The 19,195-nt window shown below is 32.4% G+C and overlaps 3 protein-coding genes and 3 pseudogenes across 3 annotated transcripts; all 6 read right to left on the minus strand.

The window, feature by feature from the left end:
• Window positions 1–483: 483 nt before the first annotated feature.
• Window positions 484–981, minus strand: LOC107023048 (nuclear factor related to kappa-B-binding protein-like). The gene has a single exon (XM_015223596.1). It carries the CDS (start codon window positions 979–981, stop codon window positions 484–486), a length of 498 nt encoding a protein of 165 aa, XP_015079082.1.
• Window positions 982–5,324: 4,343 nt separating this feature from the next.
• Window positions 5,325–5,913, minus strand: LOC107023041 (annotated as a pseudogene).
• Window positions 5,914–7,941: 2,028 nt separating this feature from the next.
• On the minus strand, window positions 7,942–8,439 carry LOC107023050 (nuclear factor related to kappa-B-binding protein-like). Its single transcript, XM_015223597.1, has one exon. The coding sequence runs from the start codon at window positions 8,437–8,439 to the stop codon at window positions 7,942–7,944; it is 498 nt and encodes a 165-aa protein (XP_015079083.1).
• Window positions 8,440–9,838: 1,399 nt separating this feature from the next.
• Window positions 9,839–10,427, minus strand: LOC107023040 (annotated as a pseudogene).
• A 1,938-nt stretch (window positions 10,428–12,365) lies between these two features.
• Window positions 12,366–12,947, minus strand: LOC107022320 (nuclear factor related to kappa-B-binding protein-like). Its single transcript, XM_015222966.1, has one exon. The coding sequence runs from the start codon at window positions 12,945–12,947 to the stop codon at window positions 12,366–12,368; it is 582 nt and encodes a 193-aa protein (XP_015078452.1).
• Window positions 12,948–14,384: 1,437 nt separating this feature from the next.
• On the minus strand, window positions 14,385–14,964 carry LOC107023039 (annotated as a pseudogene).
• Between the last annotated feature and the right edge of the window lie 4,231 nt (window positions 14,965–19,195).

Genomic DNA, 19,195 nt, shown 5'->3' on the forward strand with positions numbered 1-19,195 from the left:
AAAAAAAATCTCCAATCGAAAAAAACCACCTTCTTGCACCGGAAACCTGACATGAGTGGACAGCAACAACATACCCGGTGAAACCCCAGAAGTAGGATCTAGGGGGATCAGTGTGTATGCAGCTTACCCCTACTTTTTGAAGATAGAAATATTATTTCTACTAGCCACTAAGCTCAAATAAAGCATATCAAAACATGTATCAACCTGAGTGAGTGGCCATTTGAGGAAGTTAGTGAATTCTCAAGTTTTGATTTTAGGAACAAACAAGCGTTAGTAAATCAACAAGCACATACTTTTTTGAACATAAAAATATCCAGAAAGATGCAGCACTACAAAGACATGATTACAATTTAAAGCTGAAAGCCATTAATCTTTAGTTTACAAAATTCATTTCAGACTTCATGTCGAATCATCTTCAGAATCTTCTACCTTTCTATTTCCATGTAGATAAGTCCACTGATGCCTTTCCTTCTCATATTTTACTCATGGATCTTCTTCATAGTGCAGACGGTCCAACCCCCCCTTTACAGCTTTGCGAAGTTGTGAATCGGAGACGTCCTCAACTATGAATTGTGAGTCCCTCGCCAAAACACAAACATCGTCTCTAGTCCCAACTCCTCCTGGCAATCTAGCCGCGGCATCTCTTACCAAACAATGGAGAGTGAAAAAAGGCGGTTTATTTCTCTTAAGAATATCGTAATGACAAATCCTTTTGAATAGTTTGCCTCCACACTTTTTCAGTGGAGCGACAACAACTTTCTTACCATCCACAGCTGTATATGAGAAAGCCTTATTAGGTTGTGTGTACCTTAGAGCTTCTTCTCTACGGAAACAAGCTCTTATTTCCTCGCTATTGGGGTGAGTCGTTTCAGGACTATTGATAGCTCGTGAATCCTCTAACCTTTCGCCAAGATCGGTTGATTTGTTGTTTTTCATTTCCATTAGAATCTTTGCAGCCCGATTGACTTTCTTATCCGGCATATCATCAGATGTGTTTTTTGCCATGTTTTTTCTATATGTGTCCTAATAAAATAAACAAAAGTAAAATTGAAAATTAGAAGCATATATAAAGAAATATACCAATGTACTTGAGAACTTAAGAACAAGCGAGCGAACAGTAAAGCATGTTTGACCAACCTTCTGAAAGGTATTTATTAAAAAAGAAAAATATTTTATTTGTTATAAATATGTGTTTGACCGAGATTTGGTGTAAAAACAAATATTTTAGAGTACTAGTAGAAACATTTAAGTAGAATTGAAGAAAATGATGAAATTTAATGAAGACTTTGATTCAATCCTGATAAAGACAAAATATCAGTCAATTAGAAACAAAATATATTGAGATAGATGATATCGAAGTAAATGTTTTTAGTTATTTTATGTAAAATATCATGTATTTATACATCAGGAAAATTTTATTAAATAGATACTAACATTAAGTAGAACTGAAAAAATTATGAAATTTAATAAGACTCCTGATAAAGACAAAATATAATTCAATTCAAAACAAAATGTATTAAAAGAAATGAGATCGAAGTAAATGTTTTTAGCTATTTTTAGGTAAAATATCATGCATTTATATATTAGGAAAATTTTATTAAATAGGTACTAACATTTTTTAATTTTCAATCCAACAGCTAAAACAAATAATGATTTCCACGATATATTAACAAAATGGTTGATTGTATGCGGAAAAATATTTGGGATAAACAATAAAAATTACTTAATCAAAGTGAACACAAAATTAAGATGGACTGGCTAAATACTGAACCCTTAAATTACATTTATGAAGAATTATTAGCATCTTCAACACATGATAAAACTTAAAAAAAAAAAAGACAAATCTAACCTCTAGTAACTTTGTTAATGGATGGTCTGATTTTAGCGATTCTTCGAAGATGAATGTATGAAGAAGAAGGGAGAGTTTTGATTATTTGAAGGTAAAAAGGAGGAGGAAGAATGTGTATTGAAATTAGATATAAAATGTCTGTTTGATTTATAGAAGTTAAAAGGGCTTAAAAAGAAATAGTAATTAAGAGTTGAAATGTGTTTTAATAATTAGTCAAATGAAATCTAATCTCCTCATTAAAAATATTGTTTCCTCCCTCCAAAAAAAAAATACATTCAAATTCAAATTATAAGACTTGATCGATAAATCTATTTNATCATATTTTTATTTCTTCTAGATAAATTATTTTGTTTTGTTATCTTTGAGATTTATTTTATGGCTATAATGTATTTGTTATAATTTTTCTTGACTCTTGTATATAGGATGAAATGATAACATCAAGCATGAAGATTAGTGGATTTTGAGTTATATATATTGATTATTTGTCCAAAATGATTATGTAGGAGAATTTATGATTAAATGTAATTTTCCCTTATTCTTTATGAGATATGATATTTTATTTTGTTAACTTTGAGATTCATTTTAGGACATATTTTTCTTGACTCTTGTATATAGAATGAAATGAAAACATTCAGAGATGGAGATTAATGGATTTTGAGCTATATAGTGATTATTCTTTATTTTTTTAGGTCCTTAAGAAATAATGTTTCTATTATATTATTTCCTTTTGAATTATTTATGTTTTGTCAAAAATGATTATATGTGTTTAAATAATTTTCTCCTTATTCTTTATCCTTTTCTTCTTTTGGTAGATAATTTTTTAACTTTTAATCATATTTGCCGATTATAGAAGATATATCTATAATGAAAATGGTTAGACATTCTTGCATGATTTGAGTTTACAAGGAAAAATAATTTGATATGTCTAATCTAATTACAACTCTTTCTTTGTTGAATCATACATTTGATATGATTTGTTTATGTTCATGAAGATAGAAATCCTGAGTTTTTTTTAAAAAAACATCTAAGTTATTCTCCTTAGACCTCTATATGATTCTTAGATAATTTAACTATATATAATGATAACACCTTCAAAAATAATTATTTGTTTAGGTAAATTCATCTCTCACCTTTTTATTGATATATTAGTTTATTGTGTTTGTGGCTTATAATATTTTAAAACATAGAAGTAGAAATCGATATTAAGGGTGGGCATAAACACCGGAAAACCGAAACACCGAACCGAACCGAATTTTTTTAGAATTTCGATTTCGTTATTTTGATTTTCGATTCGATTTTCGATACGTATTACTTTGATTTTTGGTATTTCAGTATAAACCGAAATATTATACTATAATTTATATTATACTTATGTTATATTAATTAATAATTATTAATGTTAAATAATCTTTTTAAAAAAGAAAAAAGAATGTGAAACCCTATGTAATGTCCCTATTCCTAATTTAATTTTTAATATTCATCTGCAGCCTCCTCTTCCCTTTGCAGACAACAACTCTTCCTCTTCTTCCTCTTCCTCTTTCAGGTAGTAGCAGCAGCAGCCGCCGCCAGCAAAAAAAAAAACAAAACCAAAATTGTAAAGTTTAAAAATCAAACAAAAAAATTGTAAAGTTTAAAATTTTAAAAAGCCCACTAAGCAGGCCCATTAAAAAACAAATAAAAAAACCAAACCGAATTAATAAAAACCGAACCGAATCGAACCAAAATATTTTGATTTGGTATTCGGTACACAATTTACAAGAACCAAAAATCAAAAAAATACGAAACCGAATCGAAATGCCAAATGTCCACCCCTAATCGATATGCTACTTAAAGAAATATGTACATATACTTTTATAATCTGGTGAAACAATTTTTATTAACAAAAGTGATAGAACATAAGAATGTAAAGTTAATTTATTGTTTTTAAACTACACATGGTTTTATTAAAAATAAATTATTTATTAATATGTAAAATTACAATTCTTAAATTTTTAATTTTTGTTGTTTTTCTTAGAATATTTCAAGTTGTTTATTAATAAGTCTTTATATTTTCATTTTTGTTATTTTTCAGGAGTTCTAAAGTTATTTCAAAATTATGGTTAATTTATAATTTTAAACATTTAGTTGGTTTCTTACCTTTCTATTTACTTATAATAAAATATTTGTCTCAATAACTGTAATTTGTTTGTTTTTCATTTTCTATAATTAATGTTCTTTATTAGTGTAATAATGTACACATATTACTCTTATTATGTTACAAAAGTTCAAAGTTATATTATTAATCCTCTTAATTACTGTGACTTTTTATTCTTAGGAATTTATTATGTTAAATGTAATATTTATTTAAAATGTGAAATATATTTTTAAGTTTTGTGTTTAAGCCAAACAAAATTAAAAGAAATAGGAATAGTGTATGTGTCATTTTTTTGAATCTTTTTTTCGTAGTTAATTCTCTCTTTTGTTCTCTTTTATGTTATTTTTAAATTTTATATTTTTTCCCAATATAAGTTATCCCAAAAAAAATTGGATATCTAAACCTAAGTATAATGATAATAATTATTATAATAATAATAATAATAATAATAATAATAAGTAGAAATTTAACTAATTAAGATTTTTAAACTTTTTTTATTTAAAATTTAATTATTAAAAAGTTATTAATACAAATATTAAATTAATCTAATATTGTACAATAAAAATAATTAAAACATGTGATGATTGGGTCATGACGAGGACAAGTAATAGTAATTGTGGATAATGATTTATAAAAGTGTTGGCTAACTATATAGTTATGAATACTAACTATTAATAGCAATCTGAGTTATACATGGCCAAAAAATTATACTAAGAATATAATTTATCAAATTACAAATAAGCATAAAAGAACGATTAGATTTCAAGTTTACATAAATATATATAAATTATACTAAGAAAATCTCAAATAAAAAAAATGATCACAAGTTTACATTTAGGTAGTTCTAATATTACCCAATTCTTATTACTTTCCCTTTTTCTCTATAAAATTTATTTTTAATATTTAACTTTTTGAAGTTCACACATATTGATTTCTTAATAAATTTCATATTTAATCTAAATATTTTTCATAATTTCTCTTCTATAAAATTATGTGATTAACAAAAAATTCTTTTTATTAAAGTAATTATTGATATTAAATATGTAATTTTATTTTAATCTTATTCATAACCGCGCAAAGCGCGGCTAAGTACACTAGTTCAAATTATAAGACTTGATCTATAAATCTAATTTTTTGTGTGAACTTATACGGTGGTTTTAATGTTTTCGACAAATTCTCAATTGGAACTAATGATATTATTTATAAACCAACAAGCACATCATTTTTTGAACTAATAATATTTATATTAAACAATAAAATATTTAGAAAGATGCAACAATACAAAGACATGATTATAATTTAGAGCTGAAAATCTTTTGTTTACAAAATTCACTTCAGAGTTCATGTCGAATCACCTTCGAAATCGCTTTCCTGTCTATCTCTGTGTAGATAAATCCACTGAAGCCTTCCCCTGTCATATTTTACGCACGGATCGTTTTCATAGTGCAGACGGTTCAATCCTCCCTTTACAGCTTTGCTAAGTTGTGAATCGGAGATTTCCTCAACGATAAATTGTGAATCCCTTGACAAAACACAAATGTCATCTCTAGTCCCAACACCTCCGGGCAATCTAGCAGCTGCATCACTTACTATACAGTGAAGAGAGAAATGAGTTGGTCTATAAGACTTAAGAATATTGTGATGACGAATCCTTTTTAATGGCTTGCCTCCATGCCTTTTTAGCGGAGCTACAATAGATTTATGACCGTCAACAGCTGTATATGAGAAAGCCGTTTCAGGTTGTGTACCTTAGTGCTTCTTCTTTACGGAAACAATCTCTTATTTCCTCGTTGCAGGGGTGAATCGTTTCAAGACTATTCATAGCTCTTGATTCTTCTGACCTTTCGCCAAGATTGAATGACGTGCATGTTCTGCTTTTGGCCATTTGCATTAGATTCTTTGCTGCGCGATTGACTTCCTTTTCCGGCATTTCATCAGATGTGTTTTTTGTCATCTTTGTAAAGTGTGAAGTGTTTGATCAAAGTTTTTGGTGTAGAAAAAAGAATTTTTCAGATACACAGTGTGTGTTTGATTTATAGTAGAAGCTAAAATGACTAAAAAGGTATATTGTTTAAGAGATAAATGGATTTTAATAATTTTTTAAATTTGTCAATCTAATCTCCTCACTAAAAAGGTATATTATTTATGAGATAAATGTATTTTGAATAATTTTCTGAGTTAGTCATCTAATCTCTTCACTTAAAATATTTCTTCTACCCTCCAAAAAAAAAATCAAATTCAAATTACATGACTTGATGTATCTAATTTTTCGTGTGAACTTATATGATGATTTTTATGTTTTTATTTTACTATATTTGGAAGCTATATAGATCACTATTTTTCCCTATTATAACAAAACATCTTTAATACAACTTTAGTTAAAAAATCGCGTGGTATACAATATTTTCCATCTTCATTTTTCCTAATCTCATCTACTGAAGGCAACTTCTTAAGATCGTATAGAAAGTCTTAAAAGTCACTGTAATATTGAATGATCTGAGTCTATGTATGCAATATGATCTCTTGTGGTTTCCAATGCTAACAGTCGAAAAGACCTGAAGTTCTCTGCTGAACGTCATCTTTCGGGAACTTATTTTAGTCCAGCAAAAGGGAAAAAGTTCAAGCATCGATCGATCAATTAGACTTGCATAATGCATGTAACACTGTACTTGTAGATCAAAGCCACAAGTATAACATCAAAAATGAGTTTTAGCGGTAATTTATTAACAATAATAGCTTTATTGCCACTAAATATGTTTCTTTAGTGACAATTAAATTTTAGCACTATTTGTAAATGCGACAAAAGCCTATTGCGACATTGCATCAATGACAATTAACGACGATAAGAGGTTTATCACTCTTTGTTGTTGGGTATTTTTATTGACGCTAAAAGCTGTTTTTGTTGTAGCGGGGGAGTCTTTTAGCTGAGAGCGCAGGCGTGTTTCTATTGGAATAGTCATCTTTCATGACAAGAAAAGGTAAAATCTCTATATTGATGAATAGAATTACAAAGCTAAGGGAAGAGCTTAAGCTCAAGCGATACACTAAAACTCTAAACGACACTTATGTAGAAGAACTTATCCAAATTCAAGCAATCACATGGACATTTCAAGCCATTCCATTTTCTAAGTGCAAGACCCATTGTTCCAATAGCAGCTTCGCAAAAACTAAGGATCTGACAAAAACTATACAAGTTTTGCACAAATGTACTAGTCCAGCATATTCAACTAGTTCTTATATAGTGGTAAAGGACTTGTGAAACATCAAAAAATAGCTCCAAACGAAAATTCACCGGCCAAGGGATAAATTTCTCAAATCGTCACTCATGTTAATAAAATTGTGTAGTAAATCCATTTATCTCATCTTTACATCAATAAAGTCAATCAGCTTAAATCTTATCTCGTACAAAAAAAAATCTCCAATCGAAAAAAACCACCTTCTTGCACCGGAAACCTGACATGAGTGGACAGCAACNAAAAAAATCTCCAATCGAAAAAAACCCACCTTCTTGCACCGGAAACCTGACATGAGTGGACAGCAACAACATACCCGGTGAAACCCCAGAAGTAGGATCTAGGGGGATCAGTGTGTATGCAGCTTACCCCTACTTTTTGAAGATAGAAATATTATTTCTACTAGCCACTAAGCTCAAATAAAGCATATCAAAACATGTATCAACCTGAGTGAGTGGCCATTTGAGGAAGTTAGTGAATTCTCAAGTTTTGATTTTAGGAACAAACAAGCGTTAGTAAATCAACAAGCACATACTTTTTTGAACATAAAAATATCCAGAAAGATGCAGCACTACAAAGACATGATTACAATTTAAAGCTGAAAGCCATTAATCTTTAGTTTACAAAATTCATTTCAGACTTCATGTCGAATCATCTTCAGAATCTTCTACCTTTCTATTTCCATGTAGATAAGTCCACTGATGCCTTTCCTTCTCATATTTTACTCATGGATCTTCTTCATAGTGCAGACGGTCCAACCCCCCCTTTACAGCTTTGCGAAGTTGTGAATCGGAGACGTCCTCAACTATGAATTGTGAGTCCCTCGCCAAAACACAAACATCGTCTCTAGTCCCAACTCCTCCTGGCAATCTAGCCGCGGCATCTCTTACCAAACAATGGAGAGTGAAAAAAGGCGGTTTATTTCTCTTAAGAATATCGTAATGACAAATCCTTTTGAATAGTTTGCCTCCACACTTTTTCAGTGGAGCGACAACAACTTTCTTACCATCCACAGCTGTATATGAGAAAGCCTTATTAGGTTGTGTGTACCTTAGAGCTTCTTCTCTACGGAAACAAGCTCTTATTTCCTCGCTATTGGGGTGAGTCGTTTCAGGACTATTGATAGCTCGTGAATCCTCTAACCTTTCGCCAAGATCGGTTGATTTGTTGTTTTTCATTTCCATTAGAATCTTTGCAGCCCGATTGACTTTCTTATCCGGCATATCATCAGATGTGTTTTTTGCCATGTTTTTTCTATATGTGTCCTAATAAAATAAACAAAAGTAAAATTGAAAATTAGAAGCATATATAAAGAAATATACCAATGTACTTGAGAACTTAAGAACAAGCGAGCGAACAGTAAAGCATGTTTGACCAACCTTCTGAAAGGTATTTATTAAAAAAGAAAAATATTTTATTTGTTATAAATATGTGTTTGACCGAGATTTGGTGTAAAAACAAATATTTTAGAGTACTAGTAGAAACATTTAAGTAGAATTGAAGAAAATGATGAAATTTAATAAAGACTTTGATTCAATCCTGATAAAGACAAAATATCAGTCAATTAGAAACAAAATATATTGAGATAGATGATATCGAAGTAAATGTTTTTAGTTATTTTATGTAAAATATCATGTATTTATACATCAGGAAAATTTTATTAAATAGATACTAACATTAAGTAGAACTGAAAAAATTATGAAATTTAATAAGACTCCTGATAAAGACAAAATATAATTCAATTCAAAACAAAATGTATTAAAAGAAATGAGATCGATGCAAATGTTTTTAGCTATTTTTAGGTAAAATATCATGCATTTATATATTTGGATAATTTTATTAAATAGGTACTAACATTTTTTTAATTTTCCATCCAACAGCTAAAACAAATAATGATTTCCATGATATATTAACAAAATGGTTGATTGTATGCGGAAAAATATTTGGGATAAACAACAAAAATTACTTAATCAAAGTGAACACACAAAATTAAGATGGACTGGCTAAATACTGAACCCTTAAATTACATTTATGAAGAATTATTAGCATCTTCAACACATGATAAAACTTAAAAAAAAAAAAGACAAATCTAACCTCTAGTAACTTTGTTAATGGATGGTCTGATTTTAGCGATTCTTCGAAGATGAATGTAGGAAGAAGAAGGGAGAGTTTTGATTATTTGAAGGTAAAAAGGAGGAGGAAGAATGTGTATTGAAATTAGATATAAAATGTCTGTTTGATTTATAGAAGTTAAAAGAGCTTAAAAAGAAATAGTAATTAAGAGTTGAAATGTATTTTAATAATTAGTCAAATGAAATCTAATCTCCTCATTAAAAATATTGTTTCCTCCCTCCAAAAAAAAAAAAAATACATTCAAATTCAAATTATAAGACTTGATCGATAAATCAATTTTTTTTGTGTGAACTTATATGGTGGTTTTAATGTTTTCGACAAATTCTCAATTGGAACTAATGATATTATTTATAAACCAACAAGCACATCATTTTTTGAACTAATAATATTTATATTAAACATTAAAATATTTAGAAAGATGCAGCAATACAAAGACATGATTATAATTTAGAGCTGAAAATCTTTTGTTTACAAAATTCACTTCAGAGTTCATGTCGAATCACCTTCAAAATCCCTTTCCTGTCTATCTCTGTGTAGATAAATCCACTGAAGTCTTCCCCTGTCATATTTTACGCACGGATCGTTTTCATAGTGCAGACGGTTCAATCCTCCCTTTACAGCTTTGCTAAGTTGTGAATCGGAGATTTCCTCAACGATAAATTGTGAATCCCTTGACAAAATACAAATGTCATCTCTAGTCCAAACACCTCCGGGCAATCTAGCAGCTGCATCACTTACTAAACAGTGAAGAGAGAAATGAGTCGGTCTATTAGACTTAAGAATATCGTGATGACGAATCCTTTTTAATGGCTTGCCTCCACGCCTTTTTAGCGGAGCTACAATAGATTTATGACCGTCAACAGCTGTATATGAGAAAGCCGATTCAGGTTGTGTGTACCTTAGAGCTTCTTCTTTACGGAAACAAGCTCTTATTTCCTCGTTGCAGGGGTGAATCGTTTCAAGACTATTCATAGCTCTTGATTCTTCTGACCTTTCGCCAAGATTGAATGACGTGCATGTTATGCTTTTGGCCATTTGCATTAGATTCTTTGCTGCGATTGACTTCCTTTTCCGGCATTTCATCAGATGTGTTTTTTGTCATATTTGTAAAGTGTGAAGTGTTTGATCAAAGTTTTTGGTGTAGAAAAAAGTATTTTTCAGATACACACTGTGTGTTTGATTTATAGTAGAAGCTAAAATGACTAAAAAGGTATATTGTTTAAGAGATAAATGGATTTTAATAATTTTCTAAATTTGTCAATCTAATCTCCTCACTAAAAAGGTATATTATTTATGAGATAAATGTATTTTGAATAATTTTCTGAGTTAGTCATCTAATCTCTTCACTCAAAATATTTCCTCTACCCTCCAAAAAAAAAAATCAAATTCAAATTACATGACTTGATGTATCTAATTTTTCGTGTGAACTTATATGATGATTTTTATGTTTTTATTTTACTATATTTGGAATCTATATAGATCACTATTTTTCCCTATTATAACAAAACATCTTTAATACAGCTTTAGTTAAAAAATCGCGTGGTATACAATATTTTCCATCTTCATTTTTCCTAATCTCATCTACTGAAGGCAACTTCTTAAGATCGTATAGAAAGTCTTAAAAGTCACTGTAATATTGAATGATCTGAGTCTATGTATGCAATATGATCTATTGTGGTTTCCAATGCTAACAGTCGAAAAGACCTAAAGTTCTCTGCTGAACGTCATCTTTCGGGAACTTATTTTAGTCCAGCAAAAGGGAAAAAGTTCAAGCATCAATTGATCAATTAGACTTGCATAATGCATGTAACACTGTACTTGTAGATCAAAGCCACAAGTATAACATCAAAAATGAGTTTTAGCGGTAATTTATTAACAATAATAGCTTTATTGCCACTAAATATGTTTCTTTAGTGACAATTAAATTTTAGCACTATTTGTAAATGCGACAAAAGCCTATTGCGACATTGAATCAATGACAATTAACGACGATAAGAGGTTTATCACTCTTTGTTGTTGGGTATTTTTATTGACGCTAAAAGTTGTTTTTGTGGTAGCGAGGGGAGTCTTTTAGCTGAGAGCGCAGGCGTGTTTCTATTGGAATAGTCATCTTTCATGACAAGAAAAGGTAAAATCTCTATATTGATGAATAGAATTACAAAGCTAAGGGAAGAGCTTAAGCTCAAGCGATACACTAAAACTCTAAACGACACTTATGTAGAAGAACTTATCCAAATTCAAGCAATCACATGGCCATTTCAAGCCATTCCATTTTCTAAGAGCAAGACCCATTGTTCCAATAGCTGCTTCGCAAAAACTAAGGATTTGACAAAAACTATACAAGTTTTGCACAAATGTACTAGTCCAGCATGATCCCATTCTCCTGTTCTTTATGAACCAGGACAACTAGTGCTTTGTACTTCCGAACTTGATTCAACTAGTTCTTATATAGTGGTAAAGGACTTGTGAAACATCAAAAAATACATCAAAATGAAAATTCACCGGCCAAGGAATAAATTTCTCAAATTGTCACTCATGTTACTAAAATTGTGTAGTAAAGCCATTTATCTCATCTTTACATCAATAAAGTCAATCAGCTTAAATCTTATCTCCTACAAAAAAGAATCTCCAATCGAAAAAAACCACCTTCTTGCACCGGAAACCTGACATGAGTGGATAGCAACAACATACCCGGTGAAACCGCAAAAGTAGGATCTAGGGGAATCAGTGTGTATGCAGCTTACCCCTACTTTTTGAAGGTAGAAATATAATTTCTATTAGCCACTAAGCTCAAATAAAGCATATCAAAACATGTATAAACCTGAGTGAGTGGCCATTTGAGGAAGTTAGTGAATTCTCAAGTTTTGATTTTTGGAACAAACAAGCATTTGTAAATCAACAAGCATATATTTTTTTGAACATAAAAATATCTAGAAAGATGCAGCAATAAAAAGACATGATTACAATTTACAGCTGAACGCCATTAACCTTTAGTTTACAAAATTCATTTCAGACTTCATATTGAATCATCTTCAAAATCTTCTACCTTTCTATCTCCATGTAGATAAGTCCACTGATGCCTTTCCTTCTCATATTTTACCCATGGATCTTCTTCATATCGCAGACGGTCCAACCCTCTCTTTACAGCTTTGCGAAGTTGTGAATCGGAGATGTCCTCAACGATGAATTGTGAGTCCCTGGCCAAAACACAAACATCGTCTCTAGTCCCAACTCCTCCGGGCAATCTAGCCGCTGCATCTCTTACCAAACAATGGAGAGTGAAAAAAGGTGGTTTATTCCTCTTAAGAATATCGTAATGACAAATCCTTTTGAATAGTTTACCTCCACGCTTTTTCAGTGGAGCGACAACAACCTTCTTACCATCCACAGCGGTATATGAGAAAGCCTTGTTAGGTTGTGTGTACCTTAGAGCTTCTTCTCTGCGGAAACAAGCTCTTTTTTCCTCGCTACAGGGGTTAATCGTTTCAGGACTATTGATAGCTCGTGATTCCTCTAACCTTTCGCCAAGATTGGTTGATCTGTTGTTTTTAATTTCCATTAGAATCTTTGCAGCCCGATTGACTTTCTTATCCGGCATATCATCAGAAGTGTTTTTTGCCATGTTTTTTCTATATGTGTCCTAATAAAATAAACAAAAGTAAAATTGAAAATTAGAAGCATATATAAAGAAATATACCAATGTACTTGAGAACTCAAGAACAAGCGAGCGAACAGTAAAGCATGTTTGACCAACCTTCTGAAAGGTATTTATTAAAAAGAAAAATATTTAATTTGTTATAAATATGTGTTTGACCGAGATTTGGTGTAAAAACAAATATTTTGGAGTACTAGTAGAAACACTTAAGTAGAATTGAAGAAAATGATGAAATTTAATAAATACTTTGATTCAATCCTGAAAAAGACAAAATATCAGTCAATTAGAAACAAAATATATTGAGATAGATGAGATCGAAGTAAATGTTTTTAGCAATTTTTATGTAAAATATCATGTATTTATAAATCAGGAAAATTTTATTAAATAGATACTAACATTAAGTAGAACTGAAAAAATTATGAAATTTAATAAGGACTTCTATTCTATCCTGATAAAGACAAAATATAAGTCAATTCAAAACAAAATGTATTAAAAGAAACGAGATCGAAGTAAATATTTTTAGCTATTTATAGGTAAACTATCATGTATTTATATATTAGGAAAATTTTATTAAATAGGTACTAACATTTTTTAATTTTCGATCCAACAGCTAAAACAAATAATGATTCCATTGATATATTAACAAAATGGTTGATTGTATGCGGAAAAATATTTGGGATAAAACGTTAAGAGATATTAAACAACAAAATTTACTTAATCAAAGTTAACACACAAAATTAAGATGGACTGGCTAAATACTGAACCCTTCAATTACATTTATGAAGAATTATTAGCATCTTCAACACATGATAAAACTTAAAAAACCAAAAAAAAAAGACAAATCTAACCTCTAGTAACTTTGTTAATGGATGGTCTGATTTTAGCGATGCTTCGAAGATGAATGTAGGAAGAAGAAAGGAGAGTTTTGTTTATTTGAAGGTAAAAAGGAGGAGGAAGAATATGTATTGAAATTAGATATAAAATGTGTGTTTGATTTATAGAAGTTAAAAGGGCTTAAAAAGAAATGTTAATTAAGAGTTGAAATGTATTTTAATGATCTTCTAAATTAGTCAAATGATATTTAATCTCCTCACTAAAAATATTGTTTCCTCCCTCCCAAAAAAAAATACATTCAAATTCAAATTATAAGACTTGATCGATAAATCTAATTTTTTGTGTGAACTTATACGGTGGTTTTTATGTTTTCGACAAATTCTCTATTGGAACTAATGATATTATTTATAAACCAAGAAGCACATAATTTTTTGAACTAATAATATTTATATTAAACATTAAAATATTTAGAAAGATGCAGCAATACAAAGATATGATTATAATTTACAGCTGAAAATCTTTTGTTTACAAAATTCACTTCAGAGTTCATGTCGAATCATCTTCAAAATCGCTTTCCTGTCTATCTCTATGTCTGAAGCCTTCCCCTGTCATATTTTACACACCGATCGTCTTCATAGTGCAGACGGTTCAACCCTCCTTTTACAGCTTTGCTAAGTTGTGAATCGGAGATTTCCTCAACGATAAATTGTGAATCCCTTGCCAAAACACAAACGTCATCTCTAGTCCCAACACCTCCGGGCAATCTAGCAGCTGCATCTCTTACTAAACAGTGAAGAGATAAATGAGTCGGTCTATTAGACTTAAGAATATCGTGATGACGAATCCTTTTTAATGGTTTGCCTCCACGCCTTTTTAGCGGAGCTACAATAGATTTATGACCGTCAACAGCTGTATATGAGAAAGTCGCTTCAGGATGTGTGTACCTTAGAGCTTCTTCTTTTCGGAAACAAGCTCTTATTTCCTCGTTGCAGGGGTGAATCGTTTCAAAACTATTCACAGCTCTTGATTCTTCTGACCTTTCCCCAAGATTGAATTACGTGCATGTTCTGCTTTTGGCCATTTGCATTAGAATCTTGGTTGCACGATTGACTTCCTTTTCCGGCATGTCATCAGATGTGTTTTTTGTCATCTTTGTAAAGTGTGAAGTGTTTGATCAAAGTTTTTGGTGTAGAAAAGAATATTTTTCAGATACACAGTGTGTGTTTGATTTATAGACTATGGAGATAGAAGATAAAAGGACTAAAAAGGTATATTCATTAAGAGATAAATAATTTTCTAAATTTGTCAATCTAATCTCCTCACATAAAAGGTATATTAATTATGAGATAAATGTATTTTGAATAATTTTCTGAGTTAGTCATCTAATCTCTTCACTCCAATATTTCTTCTACCCTCCAAAAAGAAATCAAATTCAAATTACATGACTTGATGTATCTAATTTTTCGTGCGAACTTATATGATGATTTTTATGTTTTTATTTTACTATATTGGAAGCTATATAGATCACTATTTTCCCCTATTATAACAAACATCTTTAATACAGCTTTAGTTATAAAATTCGCGTGGTATACAATATTTTCCATCTTTATTTTTCCTAATCTCATCTACTGAAGGCAACTTCTTAAGATCGTATAGAAAGTCTTAAAAGTCACTGTAATATTGAATGATCTGAGTGTATGTATGCAATATGATATCTTATGGTTTCCAATGTTAACAGTCGAAAAGACCTGAAGTTCTCTGTTGAACATCATCTTTCGGGAACTTATTTTAGTCCAGCAAAAGGGAAAAAGTTCAAGCATCGATCGATCAATTAGACTTGCACAATGCATGTAACACTGTACTTGTAGATCAAAGCCACAAGTATAACATCAAAAATGATTTTTAGCGGTAATTATTAACAATAATAGATTAATTGCCACTAAATATGTTTCTTTAGTGACAATTAAATTTTAGCACTATTTGTAAATGCGACAAAAGCCTATTGCGACATTGAATCAATGACAATTAACGACGGTAAGAGATCTATCACTCTTTGTTGATGGGTATTTTTATTGACGCTAAAAGTTGTTTTTGTTGTAGCGAGCTGAGAGCGCAGGCGTGTTTCTATTGGAATAGTCATCTTTCATGACAAAAAAAGGTAAAATCTCTATATTGATGAATAGAATTACAAAGCTAAGGGGAGAGCTTAAGCTCAAGCGACAAACTAAAACTCTAAACGACACTTATGTAGAAGAACATATCCAAATTCAAGCAATCACATGGCCATTTCAAGCCATTCCATTTTCTCAGTGCAAGACCCATTGTTCCAATAGCTGCTTCGTAAAAACTAAGGATCTGACAAAAACTATACAAGTTTTGAACAAATTGTTAGGATCGAATTCACGCACACACACTAGATGAATGAAGAACACAAGAACTTTCAAGAGAAAGAGATGAGAGATCTAGAGAGAGAAAGAGAAAACCAATATTTCGTGGTAACACCCCGTGAGAAAACTTCCACGGCGGTGAGGTATATTTATATTAATAAATCAGAGTACTTTTGGTTACAGAGAATAAATAGAAAAACCTAAAATAGAGAATAAATAGGAAAACCTAAAATTAATCAGGCTCCACTACCTAACAATTCTCCCACTTGGAGACTGACTCAGTCATCCAAAAAATACATTCTCAAAAAAAATCTCTTCATCATCGACATCTTTACCGCACCGCAACATCTGTAGCAACAACTACAGAAGACCAACCGAGGTTTTACATAACCTCAGTTTCCCAACATCAACACATTTCGTAAACATGTCTGCCGGGTTCTTTGCACCCTCTATCTTCTCCAAGCACATATCACCATCCTCCACTGCCCTGCGAGTGAAATGGTATCGCCTTCTGATGTGTTTTGTCTTTCGAATGATAGACTGGATTTTTCACCAACTGTATGGCACTCTGGCTATCTGAGTAAAGAATCTTCTCGCTCTGCTTCCTTCCCAATTCCTCCAAATAATCTGCCAGTCATATCATCTCTTTCCCAGCTTCAGCTATTGCCACATACTCAGCTTCAGTAGATGAAAGAGAAACACACTTCTGAAGCCTGGACATCCAACTCACTGCTGTTCCACCTATGGTGTAAATGTACCCGGATGTACTCTTGCTCGAGTCCACATCCCCACCAAGATCAGCATCCACAAAACCCTGTAGAGTCACCTTGCCTTTGCCAAAACAAAGTGAAGTACTGGATGTACCTCTCAGATATCTCAGAAGCCACTTCACAGCTTCCCAATGCTCTTTCCCAGGGTTCGCCATGTACCTGCTAACAACTCCCATTGCATGTGCTATATCAGGTCTAGTGCAGAACATAGCATACATCAAACTACAAACTTCTGAAGCATATGGAACAAGTGCCATGTGATCACGCTCCTCGGCAGTCTTGGGTGACTGCTCCTTTGACAATTTAAAGTGATTTGCCAATGGAGTAGTCCTGGGTTTAGCATCATTAACCCTGAATCTGTTCAACACCTTCTCAATGTACAACTCCTGAGATAGATTTAAAGTGTCAGTAGATCTATCCCGAGAAATCTTCATTCCCAAAATCTGCTTCGCTGGACCCAAATCTTTCATCTCAACGCTGCAGACAACCTTGTCTTCAGATTGTTAATCTCCCTCATACTAGATCCTGCAATCAACATATCATCCACATACAAGAGTAGAAAGACATATGAATCAGTGTATTTCTTGAAGTAACAACAAGGATCCATTTCAGCTTTGTAGAATCCACTCTTGATCATGAAGGAGTCAAATTTCTTGTACCACTGCCTTGGTGCTTGCTTTAGTCCATACAAGCTCCTGGTGAGCTTGCACACCATGTGTTCCTTGCCTGGAACCACAAATCCTTCCGGTTGCTGCATATAGATCTCTTTGTCTAGATCTTCATGTAAAAACGCTGTTTTAACATCCATTTGCTCTAGATGCAAATTCTCCGATGCAACAATACTCAACAGAATTCGAATAGAGGTTAACTTCACAACAGGAAAAAATATTTCAGCATAATCAATACCTTTCCTTTGTGAATATCCTTTAACCACTAAACGAGCCTTGAACCTTCTTTTGCCATCTGGTTCAGTCTTGATTCTGAACACCCACTTGTTCAGCAAAGCTCTCTTCCCTGCAGGTAACTCAGTCAACACCCATGTGTCGTTCTTCTCAAGTGACCTCATCTCATCATCCATGGCTTGCTCCCACTTGATCGAATCCTCCACCTGTAGGGCCTCATCAAAAGACTATGGTTCCCCATCATCAGTCAGCAATAGATAGTGTAATGAAGGTGAATACCTATCTTGTGCCCTGATGGATCTGGATGATCTCCTTAACACCTGCTCAGGTGTAACTTGCTCCACTTCAGATTCTTCAGTAGAAGTTGGTTGAGTATCTGCTTCGACATCTCTGGGGTTACTCTTCTCAAACTCAACCTCAACTCCCACTTGCTTTGTAATCTCTAGAAGCTTCTGCTCTCTGTCCTTGTACAGGACAGACTCATCAAACGTCACGTCACAGTGTCTCAGGATCTTTCTGTTCTTGTCATCCAAAAATCTGTAACCAAACAAATCAGAACCATAGCCTATGAAGTAACACTTCACAGCCTTGGCATCAAGCTTGTCTCTCTTTTCTGGATCAACATGAACATAAGCAGTGCAACCAAAAGTCCTCAAGTGTGAGTACTTGAGTTCTTTTCCTGTCCACACCTCCTCTGGAATCTTGAACCCTAAAGGAACTGATGGTCCCCTGTTGACCAAGTATGCAACTGTGCTCACAGCATCCACCCAAATTGTTTTGGGCAGCCCACAGTGTATCCTCATACTCCTTGCACGTTCATTCAATGTTCAGTTCATCCTCTCAGCAATTCCATTCTGCCTTGCCTTACCAGGAACTGTTCTCATCAATCTGATTCCCTCAGCTGCACAGAATGCCTTGAACTCTGATTTGTCATACTCTCCTCCATTGTCAGACCTTAGGCATTTGACTTTCAAACCGGTCTGATTCTCAACTTCAGCTTTCCACTTCTTGAAAGTTGCAAACACATCTGACTTATGCTTCAAGAAGTAAACCCATACCTTCCTGCTGAAATCATCAATGAAGGTAACATAGAATCTGGATCCTCCAAGTGATGATACTGGAGATGGTCCCCAAACATCTGTATGGACCATTTCCAACCGCACTTTCTTTGGCTCTCTAGGAGTCTTTGTGAAGCTTACTCTTTTCTGCTTGCCCATAACACAGCTCTCGCAAAGACCCATATCAACAGACTTCAGACCCTCTAATGCTCCTTTTGCAACCAGCATCTTCATTCCTTT

The sequence above is a fragment of the Solanum pennellii genome, chromosome 6 (assembly GCF_001406875.1).
Source record: "Solanum pennellii chromosome 6, SPENNV200".
NCBI classification, from domain to species: domain Eukaryota; kingdom Viridiplantae; phylum Streptophyta; class Magnoliopsida; order Solanales; family Solanaceae; genus Solanum; species Solanum pennellii.

Coding starts and splice junctions, on each gene's coding strand:
- LOC107023048 (XM_015223596.1), bottom strand. CDS start 981: ATGCCGGATAAGAAAGTCAATCGGGCTGCAAAGATTCTAATGGAAATG.
- LOC107023050 (XM_015223597.1), bottom strand. CDS start 8,439: ATGCCGGATAAGAAAGTCAATCGGGCTGCAAAGATTCTAATGGAAATG.
- LOC107022320 (XM_015222966.1), bottom strand. CDS start 12,947: ATGCCGGATAAGAAAGTCAATCGGGCTGCAAAGATTCTAATGGAAATT.